The following is a 27,518-nucleotide window of genomic DNA, read 5'->3' as shown; positions in this document are numbered from 1 at the left end:
ACAAGACAGATCTTGCTTCTGTTACCTGTTTGAGTGTTTGTTTAATAGCCTACTGATTCCGTGACCACCAAGCCTCACGCAACGACATGTCAAGTAAACAATTTCACAAATTAGACAGTTTTTAATATTTGCTATGCTGTAATAAAGGCTTTACACTGTTTTTCATTCGACCAGCGCCTCTGCTATTATTTACCATTTATTTAGTGTTGTTTGCACTGTTCCAAATTGTCAGAAAAATTATATTTATAATAATAACCCTCCTTTTTCCTTGAGCAAATTCTTATTGTTATTACTATTATGATAGTACCTGCAGGTCCTAATCCAGGCACTTGTCATCTCCCGTCTGGATTACTGCAACTCGCTGTTGGCTGGGCTCCCTGCCTGTGCTATTAAACCCCTACAACTCATCCAGAACGCCGCAGCCCGTCTGGTGTTCAACCTTCCCAAGTTCTCTCACGTCACCCCGCTCCTCCGCTCTCTCCACTGGCTTCCAGTTGAAGCTCGCATCCGCTACAAGACCATGGTGCTTGCCTACGGAGCTGTGAGGGGAACGGCACCTCCGTACCTTCAGGCTCTGATCAGGCCCTACACCCAAACAAGGGCACTGCGTTCATCCACCTCTGGCCTGCTCGCCTCCCTACCTCTGAGGAAGTACAGTTCCCGCTCAGCCCAGTCAAAACTGTTCGCTGCTCTGGCACCCCAATGGTGGAACAAACTCCCTCACGACGCCAGGTCAGCGGAGTCAATCACCACCTTCCGGAGACACCTGAAACCCCACCTCTTTAAGGAATACCTAGGATAGGATAAAGTAATCCTTCTAACCCCCCCCCCCCCCTCCCCCTTAAAAGAGTTAGATGCACTATTGTAAAGTGGTTGTTCCACTGGATATCATAAGGTGAATGCACCAATTTGTAAGTCGCTCTGGATAAGAGCGTCTGCTAAATGACTTAAATGTAAATGTAAATGTAAATGATCATCATTATAATAATATAATAATAATAATATAATATATATATAATAATAATAAGTAATGTAATTATCATTAGTAGGCTTAGTATAGCAGCCTTATAGTATAACCACCATCGAGCTGTAGGCCTAAGAGCACATCCTGTTTAGTCTTAATACCATAACTTACTGAGGCCTGTATTTCAATAGTAGACAGGCTACTTTACCAATAAATAATTTTTGCATTCATGTCATCACACAGCATACGAGTCATTCATGATGTGAAATGCATTGAAGCATTTTAGTTTTAAAATAAAATAGCAAAGTGACCATTGAATAATTAGCGTAAACAATAAATAGAACTAAACCGTTCCATTTTGGAAATTGCATTCACAAATGAATGTGACTGTTTTTAGATCTTTGCTGTAATAACTTTTTGGTCAACCAATATTTTTGGGGGACAGGGACAGCCCTAACACACACACCTCCATACACCCGGCCATCCATTCACTTGCTCAGCACTGCACAGAGCCTTGACCCTACCTGACTATCAGTATCAGACCCTGCTCAAAGCAGAGAGGGAGAGGGGGGATAGAGAGGGAGCGAGAGAGGGGGAAAGAGAGAAATGGAAAGAGAGTGACAGAGAGGGGCAGAGACAGAGAGAAAGAAAAAGAGACGGAGACGGAGACGGAGACGGAGACGGAGACGGAGACGGAGACGGAGACGGGGAGGGAGGGAGGGAGGGAGGGAGGGAGGGAGGGAAATGCAAGGAGAGATGGTGTAGGCTAAGCTACATTGACATTGGCAGTCACGATAGGCCTGATAGCATCATAAATATTTGATAGAAAAGTTCCCCCACATCTCTACTACCCACACCTGCAACACCCTCATCTCCAATACCCACAGAGGCAAAGAAAGGAAACATCTATATATCACTGCACACAAAGTAAAGGTGGATTTGTTCAAAGGAACAGCATCGTCATCAGTTCTAGTTTGTGACAGTCTTCCTGCTTTGTTTACCTATTTCCTCTTGTTGCAACCACGCAGAGCTACAAAGAGAACGAGGAAAGGAGCAAGGTAGATATAACACTTCCAAAAAACAACAGTGATGTGAGAATCAAGGCCAGGCTTGTTGAAACTAGTGAGGTGTTGCTGTGCTGTGTCTGCTGCTGTCTGTCTCTCAGGCTGTAGAGCTGTTTCATCATCCAAGCAGAGAGAGATGGGAGAAATAATACCAGACACCAAACTCTAAATACGGATCACAAAAACACTGCCTTCAGATACCGGGAGGAGGGATGAGGCAGGACGAGGGGAAGGAAGAAGAGGGATAAAAGGAAAAAAAGGAAAATTCACTCATACATTTTAACATGAGCTTCCCTCTCCCCCTAGCTGCTACAGCTCCAGTTCAGTTCACCTCATAAAACCCAATGGTGCAGAATTACACACTTCTCTATGCTGAATCCCTGCTCTGTTCCCTTCCCTGTCCTCGAAGGGAATACATACAATCAGCTGGCTGACTGGCTGGCTCGCTGGTAGGCTGGCTGGTTTGTTGGCTGGCTGGCTGGCTGGCTGGCTGGCTGGCTGGCTGGCTGGCTGGCGATAAAGGATTGCAATAAAGAGGATTTGTTGGGTAATTAATATTTCTGGATTCTAGTTTTCATTTTCATCGCTATGGGAGTTATTTATGCACGTGTTCTTATGATAAAGCTTGCAATTTGTACACGGACAGACTCCATCGATCCACACAAGTGGTTTAATTAATTCAACAGCTTCAGAAACCGTTGGAGAAACAGGAACATGTTGCACAGTTATTGCCAGAATGTTCTGTTGATGGATTTGTTTTGGTTAATAAAGTGGAATGAGGGTAGAATGGTATTGACTGGTATTGACATTGTGGCAGTAAAACACAGTAATTTATGACTTGAGATTCAGTGGACCTCATTCAGCTAGTAGGCTGAGGAAATGGACACACACAACTACAGTGCCTTCAGAAAGTATTCAAAGTTGTATTGAATTTGTTTCAAACATAACACTTTGTATTCAGGACAAAAAGTGAATTGCTTTGCCACATTTTTCCAGTATTACTTTAGTGCCTTGTTGCAAACAGGATGCATGTTTTAAAACATTTTTATTCTTCACAGGCTTCCTTCTTTTCACTCTGTCAATTAACTTAGTACTGTGGAGTAACTACAATGTTGTTGATCCATCCTCAGTTTTCTCCTATCACAGCAACTCTAACTGTTTTAAAGTCACCATTGGCCTCATGGTGATATCCCTGAGCGGATTCCTTCCTCTCTGGCAACTGAGTTAGCGGGACACCTGTCGACAACTTCCGGTGAAATTGGAGGGCGCGCAATTCAAATAAATAATTATAAAAATTATGGATATTAAACATTTAGGTACATACAAGTGTCTTATATCGGTTAAAAGCTTAATTTGTTGGTCATCTAACTGCATTGTCCGATTTACAATAGGCTTTACAGTGAAAGAATGCAATGCGATTGTTTTGAGGATGGCGCCCCACATAAACATATTTTTCCACCGGCACAGGCTTCATAAAATCACAAATAGCGATTAAATATTCACTTACTTATTGAAAATCTCCCTCTGATTTGCAATCCAAAGGGTTGCTACAACATGTATGGTTGTATTGTTAGATAAAATCCTTCTTTATATTCCAAAAAGTCTGTTTAGTTGGCGCCAATGATTTGAGTAATCCACTCGTTCAACGTGCAGAGAAAGGAATCCAAAACTCTACTGCTAAACTTCGTTAAAACAAGTCAAAATACATTTATTTTTAATCCTCAGGTACCCTAAAATGTAATTAAACTATAATATTTCATACGGAAATAAGTATGTTCAATAGAAAAGCAAAATTACAGACTGGTTTCCAACTCCGACTCCCAGTATTAAAACTAAAAATTCTTTGTTGTTTGGGAAGAAACAAGCCTGAAACCTTGAACAAAGACTGTTGACCTCTAGTGGAAGCCATAAGAATTGCAATCTGGGAGCTGGATTTGGATATGACCCTATACGTTCCATTGGAAGAGCATGGGCTCTCAAAAAAAATAAAATCAGGTTGGTTTTTCTTTGGATTTTCTCCTACCATATCTATTGTGTTATAGTCTCATACATTATTTTAACATTTCTACAAACTTCAAAGTGTTTTCTTTCCAATTGTACCAATTATATGCATATCCTGGCTTCTGGGTCTGAGTAACAGGCAGTTTACTTTGGGCACGTCAGTCAGGCATAAATTTTGAAAAAAGGACCCTAGCCCTAACAAGTTTTAATAACTTCACCATTCTCAAAGGGATATTCAATGTCTGTTTTTATACCCATCTACCAATAGGTGCCCTTCTTTGCGAGGCATTGGAAAACCTCCCTGGTCTTTGTGGTTGAATCTGTGTTTGAAATTCACTGCTCGACTGAAGGACCTTACCGATAATTGTATGTGTGGGGTACAGAGATGAGGTAGTCATTCATAAATCATGTTAAACACTACTATTGCACACAGAGTGAGTCCAAGCAACTGATTATGTGACTTGTTAAGCACATTTTTACGCCTGAACTTATTTAGATGAAAGAAAGAGAGAAAATGCGAGAAAAAGAGTCCTCCTCCTTCCTCCTCCCGTTTTTTGGCTTGGTTCGGTCGTCTTCGGTACCTCGTCTCCTAAAATCCAGGCTGTTCTCTGAGCCTGCCCAGGACTGATAGCACCAAGAGCCATGAATAATCAGAATTCAACCAGAAAGACAAACACCCAATTGAGACTCTGCATGCAGAATTCTTCAAAAATATAATTTGTGTACAACGCAAAACCCCAAACAATGCATGCAGAGCAGAATTAGGTCTATACCCGCAAGTATCAAAATCCAGAAAAGAGATGTTACATTTTACAACCACCTAAAAGGAGGCGATGCCCACAAATTCCACCACAAAGCCTTCACCTACAGAGAGATGAACCTATAGAAGAGTCCCCTCAGCCAGCTGGTTCTGGGGCTCTGTTCACAAACACAAACAGACTTCACAGAACCCCAGGACAGAAACACATTCAGACCTATCCAAATTAAGAGAAAGCAAAAAGATAACTATTTTACACACTGGAAAGAATCAATCAGAAAACAGAACAAATTGGAATGCTATCTGGCCCTAAACAGAGAGTACACAGTAGCAGAATACCTGACCACTGTGACAGACACCAAATTAGGAAAATGCTTGACTAAGTACAGACTCAGTGAGCATAGCCTTGCTATTGAAAGAGGCCACCACAGCATATCTTCCAGGTCTGCTTGTGCCCACTGCCCACAAAATGAGTTGGAAACTGAGCTGCACTTCCTAACCTCCTGCCAAATGTATGAGCACATTAGACACATACTGTATTTCCCACAGACCACACAGACCCACAAAAACATTGAAAACAAATCAAACATTGTTAAACTCCCATATCTGTTAGGCAAAATACCACAGTGTGCAATCACAGCAGCAACGTTTGTGACCCGTTGCCATGAGAAAAGGACAACCAGAGGAGCACAAACAACATTGTAAATACAACCTATTTATCTGTTTCTTTTCAACTACTTGCACATTGTTATAACAGTGTACATAGCCAATAATAAAACATTTGAAATGTCTATTCTTTTAAAACTTTTGTGAGTTTAATGTTCGCTAATGTTTCCCTTGTTTATTTCCCTTTTGTTTATTGTCTATTCCATTTGCTTTGGCAATGTAAACATGTTTCTCATGCCAATAAACTCCTTTGAATTAAATTGGGAGAGAGAGAGGCATAGAGAGAGGGAGAGACAGAGGCATAGAGAGAGAGGCAGAGAGAGAAAGAGAGAGCAGCTGAAGGAGGGGTAAATACAATGTTCCAGCTGTGCAGAGACAGGTGCTCTACTCCCTGCACCACAGAATATACCCTGCAACAAGTACACTAGCTAGGCTACAATCTGTGCCCTCTATACACACACTGTCAAGTACACTAGTGTGTAGACTCTGTGTGTAGACACTAGTGTGTAGACTCCTAGTATATACATACTTTCAAGTACAACACTCTCTAGGCTACAGCCTGTTCCCTCTGAGCCCTGTATACACACACTGCTAAGATAAAGTACCAACTTCAGTTTCTCAGGCTTTCTAGCTGTGTTTACACTAGAGAGAGAGACAGAAGAGAGATAGCCCACGAGAGACATGGGGAGAGGAGAGAGAGAGACAGAGTGAAACAGACAGAGCTAGTCAGAGAGATGTGGAGAGAGACAGACAGAGACTGAGGAGAGACACATTTAAGTCTGAGGGCCGCTGTGATCACTCTCTGTCTTTATCTCTCTTTAGTCTTTAGTGCAACGTCTATTAACTTCGTTCCTAAGCAGGATTTCACAAAACGAGGAGAACGTCTTGAGAGCTTCATAGAATATTCAGATAGTGTTTGCAGCTACTTCTCCTATTAAACTCAATCACCTCAACTCTCCCTCTTTAAGATATCAAAAGACTGGGACTGTTCACCTGCCACTGATACCAAAGTAGCACGCTTCTAACCTACACGCTAGCCGACAAGACACATCTGAATAGTCTACTATTACTTGAGGCAGAGACAATGAATGGTAATGGCACTTCACTGACTGCTCTGTTCTTTGTGATTGCTTTGGGGGGGGCTATAGCTAGCTCCGTCTCTGATCAATCTCCAACTACAGAGCACGTAGTCCATCTTTCTCCTCCAGGCTGTCTCCTGCTGGCCCCTGGGGGCTTCTCAGGGAAACCTGATCTCCATCTCTCTCGCTCTCCCTCACCTATCTCTCTCTCGCTCCCTCTTTCTTTTAAAGCCCATGTGAAGCAGTCCCTTTCTCTCTTCTTCTCTCTCTGGTCTCTCTCTTCTCTCTTCTCTGTCTGTCTGTTCCTGGCTGTTGGTCAGGGTCCAGTGGGGCCGATCTGTTGGCTGGGACTGCTGGACATTGATCCTTATCTGGGGGATTGGATGAGTGGGCCCTCTGGGGCCTTCACTAGCACTTTGAGCTGTGACAGAGAGAGAAAGGGAGAGGAGGACAGAGAGAGAGGGGGAAAGAGTAGAAGATAGATCATGGCAGAGAAGGGGAGAGGAATAGGGGGGTGAAAAGGAGAGGGGGAAGGGGGGGGGGGGAGAACATGGGCGGCAGTGAGACTGCCCCTTCACAGTACATTCAGAGAGACGCATCACTGCAGGGCAGGATTAAAACCCTGCACCGGTCATCCTCTCAGTCTTTTACCTGCTTCATTACTTGCAGCAGAACCTCTTACTGCTCTATGGGACCAACAAAGCAATCTGTCCCGTGTATGTCTGTGTACCTGGGGGGAAGACTTAAGACGTCACACCCACCCACACATCTTCATTTCCACGTATATAACACATAACACCCAGGCTGCTTCAGCGTACACACACATTATCAGGGTGGTAAATTATAGCGCTAATGCATTTCTAATTTCAGACAGACGCAACAAACACAGCTCTACTTTCACCTAACCACCAGGCCAGGCAAGGCTTGGTCTGATTGGATATTGGATCCCAACGCCCCTGTGTCCCATATCCGCTTTCCCTTCAAATGGTAACACACACATACAGACACACACACACACCCTCTTCCACCGTGTGAAAAAGGTGGGAGACTGTGGCGGGGGCGAGAGAACCTTTTGATGTTGCTGCACAATAGAGGAAGAAAAGCATTAACTCTTAATCACCATGGGGTTGTGTTGTTGGCCTGGAAGCTGAGGAGACTACCACACAACACTGATCCACACTGGCCCTAATCTCATTTAGGATGTGTTGATTTATTGAGATGTGTCTGGGACCAGGCTCAGAACTCTGAGAGCAGACCAAGGTTATGGAGGCAGACTCTCCTCTACTGAGGGTCACACAGAATTGAGGTCAATTGACTGTTCAGCTGAGCCACACTCACTCCCACAATCCTTTACTGCTGCCATTGATTTCAAAGGGATAGAAAACATCCACACAGAACAGACGCACAGGCATACACAGAAACACACACACACACGCACAGAAACCCACACACAGACACACAGCTATTGGCTTCTCGTTAAGGGCGTTTTGGAGGAGGGCGAATGAGAGACAGCTCGAGGTATAAATCATAGGATTTAATGAGGCTGCTTCCAAACAGCCCACCACACACACACACACACTAGCCATAACAACACCATCGACTAAACCCAGGGCAGAACAAAGAGATATTTATGACTCTGCTGCACTGGGGGAAATTAAGCCATACATATATGTAAACATAAAACAAATACTCTAATATAGTACATTTATACTCCCATGTCACTATGAAATAGTGCAGGAGTGTTTCCCTACCCACTCCTCTGGGACCAACTGGTCATTTGCACATATTTGCTCTATTCCAGGAGCACAATCACAATAGATGAAACGAATTAAGGGCTTGATGATTCCCAGCTAGCAAGCATACTATGGTGAACCAATAGTGGCCCGTCTCTGGCATAGTTTGCGGCCCGCAGCAGCAGTTTAATCAGTGCTGGAATAGAACATGCAGTACCTACTCATTCAAGGGTTTTTCTACTTCATGAAGCTGGTTGAGAGAATGCCAAGAGTGCTGTCATTAAGGCAAAGGGTCGCTACTTTGAAGAATCTCAAATATAAAATATATTTTGATTTGTTTAACACTTTTTTGGTTACTACATGATTCCATATGTGTTATTTCATAGTTTTGATGTCTTCACTATTATTCTACAATGTAGAAGATAGTAAAAATAAACCAAAACCCTGGAATGAGTAGGTGTGTCCAAACTTTTGACTGGTACTGTATGTGTAATTAATCAATCAACCAACCAACCATTAGTTAGCACTCACCTGGTAATCACTGGGCAAGAAGGTGCTAACGGCTAGCTCCATCTGGTGCCACTCACCCTAACCCTCACCTGGTTATAGATCCATATTACTGTCGATGTAGCATTAGCATAGCATTGTCTCTCCCCTGGTATTTGCTTGGCCAGAAGGTGCCAACGACATAGCTTTAGACATAGAATTAGCATAATGTATGTGTTAACACATAGGTATCATTAGCGCTCACCTGGTATTCGCTGGGCCAGAATGTGCTAACGGCTAGCTCCACCTGGTGCCACTGGCGTCCATGTGACGCGGAGACGTTCCAGACGGCGCTTCCCCGCGGCCCCCCGTTGACCCGGATGTAGAGCTGCAGGTCCCCGGGGGAGTGGCCGTCGCGGCTGTACAGGAAGTAGCTGAATTGGATGCAGTGCGTGTCGTTCTCACTCAGCGAACGGAGGAGGAGGTGGGCCCGCTGCCCCGCGGCATGCTGGGACGAGTTCACCATCATGAACGACCCTGGGGGACAGCAGGGAGGAGACAGGGTCAGATGGTTATAATGCAATTCCTGTCAACAGAGACGGAACTTTAGGGAAATCTCCATGATTTGAGGGAAAGCGTTTCTCTGCTCTACCTCTGTCTCTACCACAGGCGGCCGGTGGCACCTTTATTGTGGAGGACGGGCTCACAGTAATGGATGGAATGGGATCAATGGAATGGTTTAGAACACATCGTTTCCATGTGTTTGATTCCATTCCATTCACTCATGATTATGAGCCGTCCTCCCCTCAGCAGCCTCCTGTGGCCTCTACCTCTCTCTACCTCTCTCTACCTCTCTCTACCTCTCTCTACCTCTCTCTACCTCTCTCTACCTCTCTCAGACCGTATAAGGGTTTCTTTGTCTGCCACAATGCCTCAGATCTCCCCTGTTCAAAGCTCTGTTTTATGGACAGACAGGGAGAAGACAGACAGAATTTCATTTAGAGACTGAGGTTCACAGAGTCTCTCATCCCTCCCCTTCTGATTCGCTCTCTCATCCCCTCGGCACTCAAGGTTGTAGCCTGTCGCCTGGCCATGACACAGGTGTCAAACAGACAACCCGACAAACAGAGGGAGATTTGCCTTCACAGCTGTCCACACACCTCAATGGATGAGAGAGAGCGAGAGAGCGAGAGCGAGAGAGAGAGAAACAGAATGAGTCAAAGAAAGAGAGAATGAGTTATAGGGAGATGTCCATGTTGATCACACCAGATTGGGGACAGTGTTCATGAGGGAATCCCAAAAGAGTATCATTCTAACCATTCTAATCTTCTAATAATGATCAATGGGTCACAGTATTGGAATTTGTTACCGAAGCAATCTTCTAAGTGCTTTAAAGACACAGCTGTAGTGTATTCTCTATGGAAGGGCAGGACAGGATGGGTGATGTACTTGAATGAGTGTGTAATCAGGGACTCAGTGCCCTGCCACTTCTACTGCCATTAATCACACTGACACTGTTATTAGGCTGTAATGGCAATCTAGGGAGTACTTTGAACACCAGTGATTACGCACGCACGCGCGCATATACACACCACACACACACACACACACACACACACCACACACACACACACACACACACACACACACACACACACACACACACACACACACACACACACACACACACACACACACACACACACACACACACACACACACACACACACACACACACACACAAACAAACAAAGAGCGATGGGCTCAGGCCCAAATCCCAGTGACCTTCCTGGAAGTGAGGGCTCCACTCCCTCCTTTCTTCTCCTCCTCTTCCCTCTCTCCTCAGCAGGTAGAGTGATTAAGATACTACAGCTCCTTGGGGACCTTATCTCTCTCTGTCCCTGACCTCAGACTGGCTGCCTTCATAGGGAGGTAGTACAGCATGTGACCTATAGTATGTCTCTACAGCTTCAGCACTGTGACCTCAACATGCCTTTCAGACAGGCTGCCTCTCCTCATTGCAATTTTTCATCACCTTGCCCTCGGGTTGCACAATTCCAGTAACTTTCCTGAAAATGCATTGGATTCAGGATTTCTCTCTTATTTTCTCCTGATTTCGGGAATCTTCCAACCAGGATTTCTGGGAAAACCTGGGAATTTTGCAATGCTACTTTGCCCAAATCAGAGAAAAACAAAACACACACCAAAAAAACACAATAGAAGGTAACACAGACAAACAGGTGGTGCTGGTTCAATGAAACCCTGGTCTTGTCGGTTTGCTTTGCTTGCTCATGGACAGAACAAGGAAAAAAACGGAAGAAAATTCAGTCGTTCGCATCAAAAGTTGTGATTCCCCAGACCAACCAAGACCTACATCAGCCAGGTCACAGCACAGGGCTGCTCAGTGTTTAAAAACCTCTTACAGTCTCAAAACCTTGAGTCCCCTTTACTGTCCAAAACATCCCTACATCCCTTTCCTCGCTCTTCTCTTTCCTGATCCCTGTCTGGACAAAACATCCCTCCGGTCTCTTTTCTCATCCTCTCCTATCCCATCTTCCCTGACCTCGACCCTGAACCCAGCCCAGACAGAACCGTCAAACCTTCACTAAATTCCTACGAGCAGCTTCTCCTCCTCAGGGGGACTAGCAGGCAGTATTCTCAGAAAACATTGATTTTCCCCTCGCTTCCCTTAGAATCTCACCTACATCCAGATTTGGACCAGAGCAGGCATCGACTTAGCCACTACCGGCCCCTGCGCCCTCACTGTCACCATGCCTCTGATGTGTGGAGACTCCTGGAGGCTCTTTGGGCCACGAGGCTAAATTGCTTTTCTTGCAAGATCAGCACGCAACTGAACTACTTCTCCCTTTCTAGTTTGAGATTTGAGACCAGGTAACAGGCCTATGTGTGAGAGAGGGAGAAAGCAGTATTGGGTAGGGTATGAGATGAGTGCTGTGACCAATAGATAGACAACAAAGACATTAGCTGGAATTGAATTGACCCTGGCATAGCAATGGTAACGCATTGTCTTGTTTACCAACTGTAACCCAATCTCACACAATTCTTCCTCTGAAAATAGGAAGCTTCTAGTTGTTGAACAGTGCTGGAAGGCAGGGAGAGAGAACGAGTGAAGATTAAAATATGTCTAACTAATTCTGACAGGCCCTGGAGCCTGTATGGAAATCAAATTAAGATTTATTCTAATCTATCTATGCAAAACATTATTACACTCACTGAGGCAGATATACCCTTATCGCACAGTTGCAGCCACCTAGTGGTGACTTAGGAAACTGCAGCAGTCAGATTAGGAAACCCATTCATTATCAGACTAAACTCAACTGACAAATAAGGGACTTCCTAATATGGAGGCCATAATCCACTAAAAACAAATAACTGAATCATGTTATTTTTTCATCAAGAGCTGATATGATGAACTGTCTGGGACATCTTTTTCAGAAGGTGAATATACTTCAAGAGAAAATGGAAGCTAAAGCTCAAAGTGATTCTAAAGACATGGGTTAATACTGTGTCTGCTAAACATACCAAATTGCCATCATTCACCTGAGCGGGATTGAGTCAGTCCATTTTATAAATGCATTCATTAGAAATAAAACAGCTTCTGGTAACCCTTCCTGTCCATCCTTGAGGAGTGAAACACACACAGATAGGCAAGTACACACACACAGAGAGGAAAGTACACACACACACAGAGGCAAGTACACACACACACACAGAGAGGCAAGTACACACACAGAGAGAGGCAAGTACACACACAGAGAGACAAGTACACACACGCATAGACTCTTTAACTTGGTTTAAAAATATCCGGAGCTGCTGAAATATTCTCCATCAATCCATAAAGGCAGATAAGGCTCCCCTGTAACCCTGGCTAGCCCTGCCAAAGATGAGGGAACACACACCCATTAAGAGATTAGGGCACAGCTCCGACTTTCTGCATTCCTATCAGAACGTCAGATATGGCATATAGGGTGGGACCCAGAGTCTCAGGTCTCACTGCTTTTATCACACACACCAGGAGGAAGGGGAGGGGAGATATATAGGGAGAGAAAGAAGGGGGGAAAGGAAGAGAGAGGGTGAGAGAGGTAGAGATGGTGAGAGAGATTTTTGATTGCTTATTTCACTTTTATTTGTTATCAATTTCACTTTTATTTGGCAATGTAAACATATGTTTCCCATGGTCAATAAAGCCCTTTGAATTGAATTGAGAGAGATAGAGCAAGTAAGATAGCGAGAGCCTCGACGTTCGTAGCCTTTATCTTTATATTTCTCTCCTCCACCATTTTTTAAGCTTTCTGGCTCCGCTCCCATCAATAATGTTTTGTATAACTCAGCCAGGCATATTCTGAAGCCAGACAACACCATCGTTCACAGCCAAACACCATGCATTTTAATCACAGTATTCTATCAATGCTTTTCTGTTATTCTTATGCTATTTTCTGTTTCATCAAGAGGTTAAATAACAGTCTTGCAGTCTGCCAGGCAACGTGTCTGTTAATCAACTTGGTGTTGGTGTGTGTCCAATCGGCCTTTATTATTATTATTATGTTTGTGTGTGTGTTAGTCTATTTCCACTGCTGATTGGGGGCATTCGGAGAAGGTCATCCTGAAATGTTCAATCCCTACTGTTTTTGTATTTTGCGGATTCATTTGTTAGTGTTTTTGTTTTTTTATGCTGTAACCTCAGGCTACTTTCACCTCAGATGATATTTGAAGGGCGGTTGCGGTGGTCGATTGGGAACATGCAGATTTGCCTCGCTGTTTGTCCGTGAGTGTGTGTGCTGCTGTAATGTGTGATCTGTAGAGCTGGTTGGCAGGACACTGAGCTCGCAGGGCTGTGACTGTGTTGTGTTCACTGAGGCCGAAAGGCACCAATGCAGATTCTGCCATTTACAAAGTGACACAGTGCTTACACTGTGCAAATGGGAAATGGGCTAACCAACACCAGCTGCTCATGAATGCAACATAGAGAGACTCTAGCTACACAAACACACACACAGCTAACTTCCGTACACAAACAATCAGAGTCCGTCTGGATCTTGGGTTTGGAGCTAACGCGATTCCCAAGGTGAGGGACGGGATCTAAACAGACGACCGGGACTCGGTTACCCCAAAATAATTGAATTATTACTAAGCTTGAAGGGATTGACTTGATATTGACACTGTATAATGAATGACAGCCTCTTTTGCTGGTAGAGGAGTCAACATCACAGCTAGTCACTGTATGCAAGGCCTGAACTGTCTTTGTTATAGTGGGGTGGCAGGTAGCCTAGCGTTTAAGAGCGTTGGGCCAGTAACCAAAGGGTCGCTGGTTTAAAATCTGCTGTGCTGCCCTTGAGCAAGGCAGTTAACCCCAAACAACAACTGCTCCCCGGGCGCCGATGACGTCGGTTAAGACAGCCCCCCGCACCGCTCTGATTCAGAGGGGCTGGGTTACATGTGGAAGACAGTTGTACAACTGACTAGGTATCCCCTTTCCCTGTAGCAGCACTGTAAACACACACCCTCAACCTGTCTCTTTCTCTCTCTGACTACATTTGGCCTGCCTCCCTTCCCCAACTGTAAATGACTTAATTAATGTCTTAAGGAATCCTCGATCTCCCTCAAAGTTCACTGCTAAGCCCCCTGTTACAGCAGCATGTTCCACCATGGAGAGGAAGGGAGCCACGTGCCCTGTTTTAGAAAAGACGAGAGGAGGTGAGGAACACGGAAAAACAGAAAAGAGAAGCCTGCGAGGTACTGAGATGAAACAAATAGTAGATCACACGCAAGAAAGAAAGAAAGCACTTCTGGGAAGGAGAGGAGTGTTATACAGTATGGAGATGCTGTGGCAGACAGGGGGAGGGGTTGGAGAGGGTATAGGGTTGTCAGCACACTGGATGGCTGGCTGACTGGGTGGTAGGGTGGTAGGGTGGCTCGCTGGCTCTGCTTGTACTGTACTGTAACAAGGATCTAGAAACATGCGAACAAGACATTCTCTTAAATTAGTTTGTTTTTCTATCACCACAGCGGAGATACAGAAATACCTCAGACATCAGGTCTTTGTGGAGAGGAAACACGAAGGAAGGAAGGAAGGAAGGAAGGAGACACTAACCATGCCCTGTAAGGAGACTGTGTTGGGTGGGAAGAGGGTGAGCTATTTCATGGCTCTGCAACATGAGCATGTGTTCCCAGGTAGAATAACCTGAGGCTGGTCAATAAAAACATCCCGAGAGGAGAAAATAACAGTACAGAACAGCCTTGAACTATTTTCTATGTTTCTTTGTTTCTCAGTCTATGTGTTTCTCTCTCCCTCTCTTGTACTATCACTGACTCTCACTGGCTCTCAGCGGCACTGCAGTGCAGTTGATACCCAGCCCAGGTATGAGGTCTGCCAGTATGGACCAGGGCCCAGTGCTCCCCCTACCTCCCCCTACATCCAGTCAGAGTGATAAGACAGTATCAGTTACAGCCCTGCTGAGTGCCAGCGGCGTAAGTGCATCTGGAGGAGAGCAGGGAGTTGCAGAGAGAGCTGAGTTGCATGCAGATCACCTTGAGGCAGAGAGGAGAGAAAGCCCTGGCCAGAGACATGTTCACAACCTGGCCCCACGTGCACTGCATTCGGAAAGTATTCAGACCACTTGAGTTTTTCCACATGTTGTTATGCTACAGCCTTATTCTAAAATTGATTTAATTGTTAGTTTTTTTTTTCAAATCAATCTACACACAATACACTATAATGGTAAAGCAAAAACTGGTTCTTAGATTTTTTGGCAATTTTTTATATACAGTTGAAGTCGGAAGTTTACATACACTTAGGTTGGAGTCATTAAAACTCGTTTTTAAACCAGTAATTTTTCCACCAATTGTTTACAGACAGATTATTTAACTTATAATTCATTGTATCACAATTCCAGTGGGTCATAGGTTAACATACACTAAGGTGCCTGTGCCTTTAAACAGCTTGGAAAATTCCAGACAATGATGTCATGGCTTTAGAAGCTTCTGATAGGCTAATTGACATAATTTGAGTCAATTGGAGGTGTACCTGTGGATGTATTTCAAGGCCTACCTTCAAACTCAGTGCCTCTTTGCTTGACATCATGGGAAAATCTATTTTAAATTTCCAAACGCCTGAAGGTACCATGTTCATCTGTACAAACAATAGTACGCAAGTATAAACACCATGGGACCACGCAGCCATCATACCGCTCAGGAAGGAGACGTGCTCTGTCTCCTAGAGATGAACGTACTTTGGTTTGAAAAGTGCAAATCAATCCCAGAACAACAGCAAAGGACCTTGTGAAGATGCTGGAGGAAACAGGTACAAAAGTAGCTATATCCACAGCAAAACGAGTCCTATATCGACATAACCTGAAAGGCCACTCAGCAAGGAAGAAGCCACTGCTTCAAAACCGCCATTAAAAAGCCAGACTACGGTTTGCAACTGCACATGGGGACAAAGATCGTACTTTTTGGAGAAATGTCCTCTGGTCTGATGAAACAAAAATAGAATTGTTTGGCCATAATGGCCATCGTTATATTTGGAGGAAAAAGGGGGAGGCTTGCAAGCCGAAGAACACCATCCCAACCGTGAAGCATGGGGATGGCAGCATCATGTTGTGGGGGTGCTTTCCTGCAGGAAGGACTGATGACCTTCACAAAATAGATGGCATCATGAGGGAGGAAAATTATGTGGATATATTGAAGCAACATCTCAAGACATCAGTCAGGAAGTTAAAGCTTGGTCGCAATTGGGTCTTCCAAATGGACAATGACCCCAACCATACTTCCAAGTTGTGGCAAAATGGCTTAAGGACAACAAAGTCAAGGTATTGGAGTGGCCATCACAAAGTCCTGACCTCAATCCCATAGAAAATGTGGGCAGAACTGAAAAAGCATGTGCGAACAAGGAGGCCTACAAAACTGACTCAGTTACACCAGCTTTGTCAGGAGGAATGGGCCAAAATTCACCCAACTTATTGTGGGAAGCTTGTGGAAGGCAACCCGAAAAGTTTGACCCAAGTTAAACAATATAAAGGCAATGCTACCAAATACTAATTGAGTGTATGTAAACTTCTGACCCACTGGGAATGTGATGAAAGAAATAAAAGCTGAAATAAATCCTTCTCTCTACTATTATTCTGACATTTCACATTCTTAAAATAAAGTGGTGATCCTAACTGACCTAAGACAGGGAATTTTTACTAGGATTAAATGTCAGGAATTGTGAAAAACTGAGTATAAATGTATTTGGCTAAGGTGTATGTAAACTTCCGACCTCAACTGTATAAAAAAAATGTAAATATCACATTTAGATACGTTTTCAGACCCTTTACTCAGTACTTTGCTGAAGCACCTTTGGCAGCGACTACAGCACTGAGTCTTCTTGGGTATGACGCTACATGCTTGGCACACCTGTATTTGGGGAGTTTCTCCCATTCTTCTCTGCAGATCCTCTCAAGCTCTGTCAGGTTGGATGGGGAGCGCTGCTGCACAGCTATTTCCATTTCTCTCCAGAGATGTGCGATCAGGTTCAAGTCCGGGCTCTGGCTGGGCCACTCAAGGACATTCAGAGACTTGTCCCGAAGCCACTCCTGCGTTGTCTTGGCTGTGTGCATAGGGTCGTTGTCCTGACGGAAGGTGAACCTTCACCCCCAGTCTGAGGTCCTGAATGCTCTGGAGCAGGTTTTCATCAAGGATCTCCAAAGAGGCCAAAGAGTTCAATCTTGGTTTCATCAGACCAGAGACCAGAGAAAAAAAATACGTAATAAAAATATAACATTTGTGGGTAAAATTACACAGAACAATAAATATGTCAAATAGATTCTTACACGTTCCAAGAACAAAATTCCTCCCATAGTATGTAAAAGTGATTCATATCATGGCATGTAGAAATGGAGACCAGAGAGTCCTTTAGGGCCATTTTGGCAAACTCCATGCGGGTTGTCATGTGCCTTTTACTGAGGAGTGGCTTCCATCTGGCCACTCTACCATAAAGGCCTGATTGGTGGAGTGCTGCAGAGATGGTTGTCCTTATGGAAGGTTCTCCCATCTCCACAGAGCAACTCTGGAGCTCCGTCAAAGTGACCATCGGGTTCTTGGTCACCTCCCTGACCAAGGCCCTTCTCTGCCAATTGCTCAGTTTGGCCATGCGGCCAGCTCTAGGAAGAGTCTTGGTGGTTCCAAACTTCTTCCATTTAAGAATGATGGAGACCACTGTGTTCTTGCGGATCTTCAATGCTGCAGAAATGTTTTGGTACCCTACCTCAGATTTGTGCCTCGACACAATCCTATCTCGGAGCTCTACGGAGAATTCCTTCGACCTCATGGCTTGGTTTTTGCTATGACATGAATCGTCAACTGTGGGACCTTATATAAACAGATGTGTGCCGTTCCAAATCATGTCTAATCAATTAAATTTACCACAGGTGGACTCCAATCAAGTTGTCAAAACATCTCAGGGATGATAAATGGAAACAGGATGCACCTGAGCTCAATTTCAAGTCTCAAAGCAAAGGGTCTGAATATTATGTAAACATTTGCTAAAATTTCGAAAAACCTGTTTTCGCTTTGTCATTATGGGGTATTGTGTGTAGACGGATGAAGAATTTTTTTTATTTAATCAATTTTAGAATAAGGCTGTAACGTAACAACATGTGGAAGAAGTCAAGTGGGCGAGAGAGTAGAGAGGTTGAATAGGGGGCTAAGCTTAGGGGTCAAGTAGTCTGAACCAGAGTGCTTCAACTTGACATTATATCATGGTAAGTGTCAATCTGTAGCCTACATCTTCACCACAATAATAACTTGTAACTTGTCTTAAATATCTCTAGCAACAAGTAATACATGTTGGGTAAGTTACATGTTTTGGGCAGTAGGGGGCACACACTACTTGCCCTATAAGCCTTAGTGTTCACTTCTCTAAAGTAGGGTATGCCAACAAAACAATGTGTCTCTTTAATCCTACGCCAGAACACATGGCACACTGATGGATTAAAACAGGGTGGTTTACATTTTGAATCTGTCACTGAATGAATGGGGTGAATGGGGGGCACCAGTCTGATCTCAATGAATCAAATCATCTTGAGAGAGCAGCCAAACGGCCCAACGGCCCAACGATACACAACAAAAGGCTGCATGTGCGCTTTTCAAAAAATGTCCTCCTTCAGCTCTGATTGGTCGCCACAAACACAAAGCATCCAATGGGCTTTCCAAAACAACCTTGCTCAGATCTGATTTACCTCCTCAGACACAAAGCTTCAGCCTCAGCCAATGTTCTTGGCCGGCATTGTTCAAAAAAGGGAAAACAAAACAGGCATTACTTCATGTTCATTTGTGCTCCTCAGTCTTTTAGAGGCACGCACTGCCTACTTATTGAAAAGCTGTTACTCATTCAAAAGTCATCGCTCCACCAAACACACACACAAAACCCATCACTCAGGCAGATATAATTGAAAGACGTTTGTAACCCAGGATCTTAATTCACATCCTGCATAGCTGCAGTTTAATGGTGACGGCTTCTCGCAAATAAAGCTGTTGGTAATTGAAAACAATAGTCATCAATCAGTATAATAAGCATCTCCGGCTGAGGACGAGGAGGAGAAAACACCCGCTGTTCTATCAGTCCATCAAACCTTTACGAGCATAACACACACACACAGACACAGAAACACACACATGGAAACACGCCATTCTTTAGTCCATCAGGCATTTACGAGCATATCGTCCTAATCCTTGTCACATCCACTATGGACAGCCACCTACAAATCATCAGTGATAAGGCTTGACCAATGAAAGCCCAAGGAGGAAACAAACACATGAGGAGGCCCCATAAAAGAACGAACCCCAGGCCAGTGCCCACGGCCATTCAGCATAGCTATGGAATTCAAAATAAACTCCGTGCTTACTTAGTGAACAGCTAGGGGGGACAATATCAGGGCAGAGATATGACAATGTTACTCTTTATTTTCTGTGCAAAATTGAGGATTGCCGTGAGAGTGGTTGAATGTCATATACTGTGTAACAGAATATGCAATACAAAGTAAATATTGAAATGTTTTCTACATAATCAAACACCGTATTTGACATTTAAAGAAACAGATCTCTGGTATAAAAACATTGGTTTACTAGATCAGTATATGTGAGAGTCCGAGCTGACTGCTTCAGAACAATAGGGGTGTGTGGTACCAGCCAGTCTAGTCTACCATCCCAAATGGCACCCTATTCCCTATTTAATGCACTACTTTTAATCAGGGCTCATAGAGCTCTGGTCAGAAGGGGTGCGCTATCTATAGGGTGCCATCTTTGTTTACCCATTCCCTGGGCCATGGATCCCCTAGCATGGTCCAGAAACAACAAGACAACAATAGCAATGACAGTGGCTGTGACCTATAACAACAGCATGGGGACTTGTTTGCCTGCTGTTTCTGTCCCATGAGGGGTGACAGAGGGAGTGGCAGATAAACAATGGGCCTGAATAGACAGAGTGTGTGGGGGGGCTGGTGACACACACGGACCCTGAAACACCGCTAGGCCCAGCCTCCTTCTCCCACCAGCCCCATGACACCCCAAGCAGGGCAGCTACGGGGCACAATCTGGTACTGGGTCAAAGAATCCAATTAATCCATGACAGAGAGGGACGCACTTTGAGAGAAAAGGGGGACAGAGGAGAGAACTTCCAGACACTCTGTTTGAGACGGGTGAAAGAGAAACAGAGGCAGAGAGAATGCCACAAGGGAATAGGAAATGGAACTTCACTGCCCTTCGACCTGTCAGAGTGTATGTGTCTGTGCATGCGTAATTGCGTGCTGTGTGTTATATACTGCACAAACCCACTGTTGTGCATCAAAAGATGTCCAATTGTCTTCAACCCAGCTGGGAGGGGGATGACACCTTCTTACTACACTGCACATTTTTATCTAACTACATTCATTTCTGAGGAAATGTGAGGAGCGTCAGCGACTACGTCAACGGCTCTGAACCTTTATAACTCCTTCACTAGCTCTATTTCGATCTAACCCTCCCTCCACACATCCTCCCCTACTAGGGCACTGTGACTGATGTTAGGAATCCAATAGTGAAAGTGTGAAAATGGTGTAGGAGGGTGTGTGTGTGTGTGTGTGTGTGCGTGCGTGCGTGCGTGCGTGCGTGCGTGTGCGTGCGCGTGAGCCAAGACGTTAATGTGAGAAGCATCGCCTTTACAAATAGGGTAACAGGTGTCAGCAGCGGTGGTGCGGTAGTAATTCCGGGAGCAGGGTCAGCTGGGGCAAGGCGTAAGGGAGAGCAGGGTGTCAAGGGTATGTTACTGGCAGATAAATAATGTAATGCTGTGTAATAGCTGAGCCATATGATTCAACACACGTCAGTGACACTCTCCTGGGGACTACAGCGTTCTAATGGTACACCAACTCAGGTCCCATCATCATTACAGTTCAGCTACACACAGGGAGTCAGAATCAGCAGCTAGCAGGACGCAGTGAGGGAGAATCAGCAGCTAGCAGGACGCAGGGAGTCAGAATCAGCAGCTAGCAGCTAGCAGGACGCAGGGAGTCAGAATCAGCAGCTAGCAGGACGCAGTGAGGGAGAATCAGCAGCTAGCAGGATGCAGTGAGGGAGAATCAGCAGCTAGCAGGACGCAGGGAGTCAGAATCAGCAGCTAGCAGGACGCAGTGAGGGAGAATCAGCAGCTAGCAGGACGCAGTGAGGGAGAATCAGCAGCTAGCAGGACGCAGTGAGGGAGAATCAGCAGCTAGCAGGAAGCAGTGAGGCAGAATCAGCAGCTAGCAGGGCGCAGGGAGGGAGAATCAGCAGCTAGCAGGAAGCAGTGAGGGAGAATCAGCAGCTAGCAGGACGCAGTGATGGAGAATCAGCAGCTAGCAGGACGCAGTGAGGGAGAATCAGCAGCTAGCAGGACGCAGTGAGGGAGAATCAGCAGCTAGCAGGAAGCAGTGAGGCAGAATCAGCAGCTAGCAGGACGCAGGGAGGGAGAATCAGCAGCTAGCAGGACGCAGTGAGGGAGAATCAGCAGCTAGCAGGACGCAGTGAGGGAGAATCAGCAGCTAGCAGGACGCAGTGAGGGAGAATCAGCAGCTAGCAGGAAGCAGTGAGGCAGAATCAGCAGCTAGCAGGACGCAGTGAGGGAGAATCAGCAGCTAGCAGGACGCAGGGAGGGAGAATCAGCAGCTAGCAGGATGCAGTGAGGGAAAATCAGCAGCTAGCAGGACGCAGTGAGGGAGAATCAGCAGCTAGCAGGACGCAGGGAGGGAGAATCAGCAGCTAGCAGGACGCAGTGAGGGAGAAAGGGTGGGTGAGTGAGAAGGAAAGAGATTGACAGAGCATTATGACATAGACAGGAGCGAGAGCGAGGAGCCAGGGTTCTCATCACCGGGGTTGTCTCTGTCTTTGCCTTAATCAAGGCTTTGAAAGTCTCTCTCTCTTTTTTCCTCGCCGGCCAGTTAACAGCAGGGCTGGAGATCCCATGCCTGTAGAGAGGTGATCAATCAGAGAGCTGGTCCTGCAAGGCAAACGCCGTCCTGGTCGGGCCACTACACAGCTGCTCTCTACCTCGCCGCATCCTCCAAAACACCCGCCTGACGACAGTGATGAATTAGAAAACGTTCAAAGTGTTTAGGAGTCTCAGACTCCGCTCTTCTGCATAACAACTGCTGCGTGGCATGCTCTAATCTCACTCCCCCTGTCCTCTCTTCCCCTCATCTTTCAAGTCCTCCGGTTCAACTTCTACCTCATCTTACTTTTCCCCTCCCCTCACCTATCTTCTTTTCTTTAATGACTTTGCTGTCTCTCTGTCGTGTTGACGTATCTATTCCTCTTGGTGCCAAGTAGATTTGGGAGGTATACCGCATATACCATATACCAGAGTATTTGGAAATAGCCACGGGATGGTTTTTCAATAACATTGAAACTATTATTTAAAAAAATATATATATATTTTTTTTTATAAATGTGTATATTTGTAGCTATTTTCTAAGTAAATACCTGCAGTCAACTTCTGCAATACGCTATGAGATAAAGATTACGTTCTTCATTTCACCTCTCACATAATATTTAATTATGAAGCCAACCGGTAGTCCCCAGTCACATGGTATTTGTTTACAAGCACACATTGACGAGAGACCGAAGCCTTGTGAGTCACTCAATGTTGTGCAGCACACACCAGGTGATCTAGTTACATTATGGAAATCACAACTAAATGTTTGATAGCTAGATATCTTATAACTATTAAGTGAACTGTCTAAAATGTGCTAAATGTGGCCTCCCGACTGACGCAGCGGTCTAAGGTTCGATCCCAGTCTGTAACACAACCGGCCATCATCGGGAGTCCCATAGGGTGGTGCACTATTGGCCCAGCATCGTCCGGGTTAGGGTAGGGTTTGGCCGGGGGGAGGCTTAACTTGGCTCATCGCATTCTAGTGACTCCTTGTGGCAGCCCGAGCGCCTGCGGGCGGAACTTGATCGTCAGTTGAATGGTGTTTCCTCTGACACATTGGTGGCTTCCAGGTTAAAACCTCTTTGGGCTAGGGGGCAGTATTTTGACGTCCGGATGAAAAGCGTGCCCAAAGTAAACTGCCTGTTACTCAGGCCCAGAAGCTAGGATATGCATATAATTGGTTTGGATAGAAAACACTCGAAAGTTTCTAAAACTGTTAAAATAATGTCTGTGAGTATAACAGAACTGATATCGCAGGCGAAACCCCGAGGACAAACCACCCCCCCCAAAAAAAAAATCAGCCTGTTTTCAATGGCTGTCACTTTTATTATAAGGTGAAATCCTCCCAGATTGCAGTTCCTAGGGCTTCCACTAGATGTCAACAGTCTTTAGAAAGAGTTTCATGCTGGTTTTTGGAAAAATTAGCCAGAAATTTTAGTTTTTCTAGGTGGCTCCCATTTTGGCTGTAGTGTTTCCAAGCGCGTGGATGAGAGCGTGTTCTTTGGTATTTTTCTCCGGTAAAGACAATAACGATTCTCCATCTTAGATTTTATCGTTTATTTACGTATTAGTGTACCTAAAGTTTGATTATAAACATTGTTTGACTTGTTTGGATAAGTTTATTAGTAACGTTTGGGATTCATTTTGTATGTATTTTGATGGAGGGAAACCGGTGGATTATTGACTGAAGCGCGAGTTTTTATGGATATAAAGAAGGACTTTATCGAACAAAAGGACAATTTGTGATGTAACTGGGACCTTTTGGAGTGCCAACAGAAGAAGATCTTCAAAGGTAAGGCATTTATTATATCGCTATTTCTGACTTTCGTGTCGCATCTGCCTGGTTGAAAAATGTTTTTCATGATTTTGTATGCGGGGCGCTGTCCTCAGATAATCGCATGGTGTGCTTTCGCCGTAAAGCCTTTTTGAAATCTGACACAGCGGCTGGATTAACAAGAAGTTAAGCTTTATTTTGATGTATTACACTTGTGATTTTATGAAAGTTAAATATTTATAATTCTGTAGTTTGAATTTCGCGCTCTGCAATTTCACCGGATGTTGTCGAGGTGTCCCGCTAGAGGCACGTCTAGCCGTAACAGGTTTAAGCTGGTGGGTGCTAAGAGGCACGGTTTGGAAGACACATGACTTGACCTTCGCCTCCCGAGCCCGTTTGGGAGTTGCCGCGATGAGACAATAAAATTGGGGAGAAAAAGATAGTAACATTTTTTCAATTGCTAAATTTTCTGCAGTTCTGCATTTGGTTTGTTAATTTAGTAGCTAGTTAGCTATGTCTGTCCTGCAAATAGTTTCGCTCAGAAATTGTATAAATTGTTTGCTATGCACTCGTTAGCATTCTCTATGGGATTTTACATGTACTTGTTAGCATTGCTAACCTTCAGATTACAGAGGCTTTGAAAAAAGCACCTCCCTTATGTTCAGAATATCCCGGGATGGCACAAGGTCGGTACGAAGGTATGACAATTTGGATACCGCCCAAACCTAGCCAGTATCTGACGTTCACCTTGCTAAGGCAAGTGAACTCAGAGTTTTTGAGTAGCTAGCTGAGCATTCAACCATTCATACAACAGACACGGTATTACAACCAGGGTCTGGAGCCACTTCAGAGTACTGAGATCCTACTGGTGTATTCAATCGCAGTATGATCTCCCCTGGGACTAAACCAAGGCTGGCGGCATAAAAGCTACCTAAGAGCAGAACAAGTGGGACACACACACACACACACAGCTATGTCTTACTATACTTGTGAGGACCAACAATGGATTCATTCAAAATCCTATTTCCCCTCACCCTAACTACTAACCCATAACCCTAATTCTAACCCTAACCCCTAAAAAAGCCTTTTTACATGTGAGGACCGGCAAAAAATCTCTGAATATTATTTGGTTTTCTATTTTGGTACTCTACAACTATTGTAAAACGTGTCCACACACATGCACACACTCATGTGCACGCGCCTAAACACACACCTTGACGGTAGTCCTCTAAAAAAATGAGGTATCTTACTCCGTACGGGCTGGGCTCAGTGCTTCCAACCTAAGTGCCCTGCTCTAAGGATCTGCTCTGAGGATCTGCTCTAAGGGTCTGCTCTGAGGATCTGCTCTGAGGATCTGCTCTAAGGATCTGCTCTGAGGGTCTGCTCTAAGGATGTGCTCTGAGGGTCTGCTTTAAGGATCTGCGCTGAGGGTCTGCTCTAAGGATCTGCTCTGAGGATCTGCTCTGAGGGTCTTGAGAGATGGGATAAAGCTAATTGAGCAAAGCTGTCACAGTACTCCATGAACACTGAAGACTCATCATACAGCTAGCCCCAGGCAGTGGAACTGAAACCCTCTACACAGAGGAATGTCTGTATTGCCTTACTGAGTGTATCTCTGTATCTCTGTCCATCTTCTTCATGCAACCCTGATCCTGATTTTTACAGGCACGGTGGTAATGATTTCCAATGAGTTACTAATACTGTACATATCAAATAAACTTGAGCTTGAAAAGGACATAAAGAAAGGAAAGCCGACACACGCTGCTCCCAGGCTTTATTCCTGCACCAACATGGATGTTTCAGCTGGAATAACCTTCGTCATCTGCTTCAATAGCCTGTGTAGGAAGGACACTCGTGTGGCTCTAGTTTGTGTGGCCTGGTTTGTGAAGAAAACACAGTACACCTGCAAAAAGAGACAGGAACCTGGATGGGTCATTAAAATGTAATACATGAGGCATGGAACCAGTACAAAATAAAGCTGAAGTCTAGGACAAGTATATTTTAGCTAGGTGTCAATACATCATGCTGTATGAGATACAACCCAGGAACGATATGTTTTATTCTTTTAGCTTTGAGATATGACTTCTCGCTCAGTTCAGTGCTCATATATATGTATTATTTGGGGGCTTAGCTCACAAAGAGCATTCTGAATAATGACGAAGAGCTCTGTAGAAGCGTTGTGCACTGTGTGTGTGTGTGTGTGCTTACCATGGGAGGCCGTGCACTGTGGCTGGTCTTATATTTCCCATTAATCACGCACTAGCTGGCATTGCCCTGAGAGATGACAAACCTAACACACACACACTCGCAAAACAACACAGCCCCACCACAGAGGATGAAGGATGGAAAACAACAACTGCCATGGTGTTGGGGAGAGAAAGTAGGGGTGAAATTAAGATTCAGGATTATGTTTTCACTGTGATACACATGACACACTAGCTAAATTGTTCCCCAAATCTTTTTTATCTCTTTCTCCAACACTCTTTCTCTGTCTCTCAATATCCCTCTCTCCCACTCTCTCAATTACTATTACTCTCTCTCTCGCTCTTGCTCTCGTTGCCTCCTCCGATTCACACACACACCAGGGTTTCCGTTAGCCAGCAATTGGCTGCTTTTGGCCGATAAAAAAAGCATTTAAGCCGATAAATCAAACTGTTGCCGACCAAAATGACCAGTAGGAAAAAAATTGAATTGCAAAATAATGCTTTTTATTAATTTCTGGAAATACCATTCGATGAAAATACATTTGACCGTTCTGCTTACCGGTCTATCTGCTAATTTGCATTATTTTATGGAATTAAATTGTCCTGTGTGAATTTTTGTGAATTTTTGTTCATCATTTTCTTATTTATCCAACACAACTATCACACGCGCACAATATAGTCTATTTTAAGCGGGATTTTTATTTCATATTATGAGGCATGTCTTACCTTGCTTCAAAGCAGTTTATAGGCAAAATACGATCATGGAAACATGGAGGCAATTATTTTATAAAGACTTCATAGGCGGCGAGTGAGTTTCAAGTTTGTTGAAGCTTTGTAACGGCGTTCCTCCTCCTCTTCATCCGAAGAGGAGGAGCAGGGATTGAACCAAACTGCAGCGTTGTATTTAGACATAATGAATTTATTTAAGTGTAAACGAAAAACACGAACTTCACTTGAATACTTACAAAATAACAAAACGAATGTAGACAAACCTGAACATACGAACTTACATATAACACGAAGAACGCACGAACAGGAAAAATGACTACATAAACCGATGAACGAACGAAACAGTCCCGTATGGTGCAAACAAACACAGACACGGAAGACAACCACCCACGACAAACAATGTGACACCACCTACCTTAATATGATTCTCAATCAGAGGAGATGAAAACCACCTGCCTCTAATTGAGAACCATATTAGGTACCCATTAACCAACATAGAAACAGAAAACATAGACTGCCCACCCAAACTCACGTCCTGACCAACTAACACATACAAAAACTAACAGAAAACAGGTCAGGAACGTGACAAGCTTACAATTTATTCTACCATTTCTACC

The 27,518-nt window shown here is 44.5% G+C and overlaps 1 protein-coding gene across 7 annotated transcripts in view; it reads right to left on the bottom strand.

The window, feature by feature from the left end:
* LOC139558427 (receptor-type tyrosine-protein phosphatase U-like) overlaps positions 1-27,518 on the bottom strand; it is a 291,923-nt gene that overhangs the window by 117,755 nt on the left and 146,650 nt on the right. For all 7 annotated transcript variants that reach the window (XM_071373548.1, XM_071373551.1, XM_071373553.1 and 4 more), the window contains exon 3: positions 9,016-9,287. In XM_071373548.1, coding sequence (XP_071229649.1) covers positions 9,016-9,287 — 272 coding nt within the window. The remainder of the gene's footprint in view (positions 1-9,015; positions 9,288-27,518) is intronic.

This window comes from Salvelinus alpinus, chromosome 29 (genome assembly GCF_045679555.1).
Source record: "Salvelinus alpinus chromosome 29, SLU_Salpinus.1, whole genome shotgun sequence".
Taxonomy (NCBI): Eukaryota; Metazoa; Chordata; class Actinopteri; order Salmoniformes; family Salmonidae; genus Salvelinus; species Salvelinus alpinus.
Note: the sequence above shows the minus strand (reverse complement) of the source record. Positions and strands in the feature narration are given on the sequence as shown.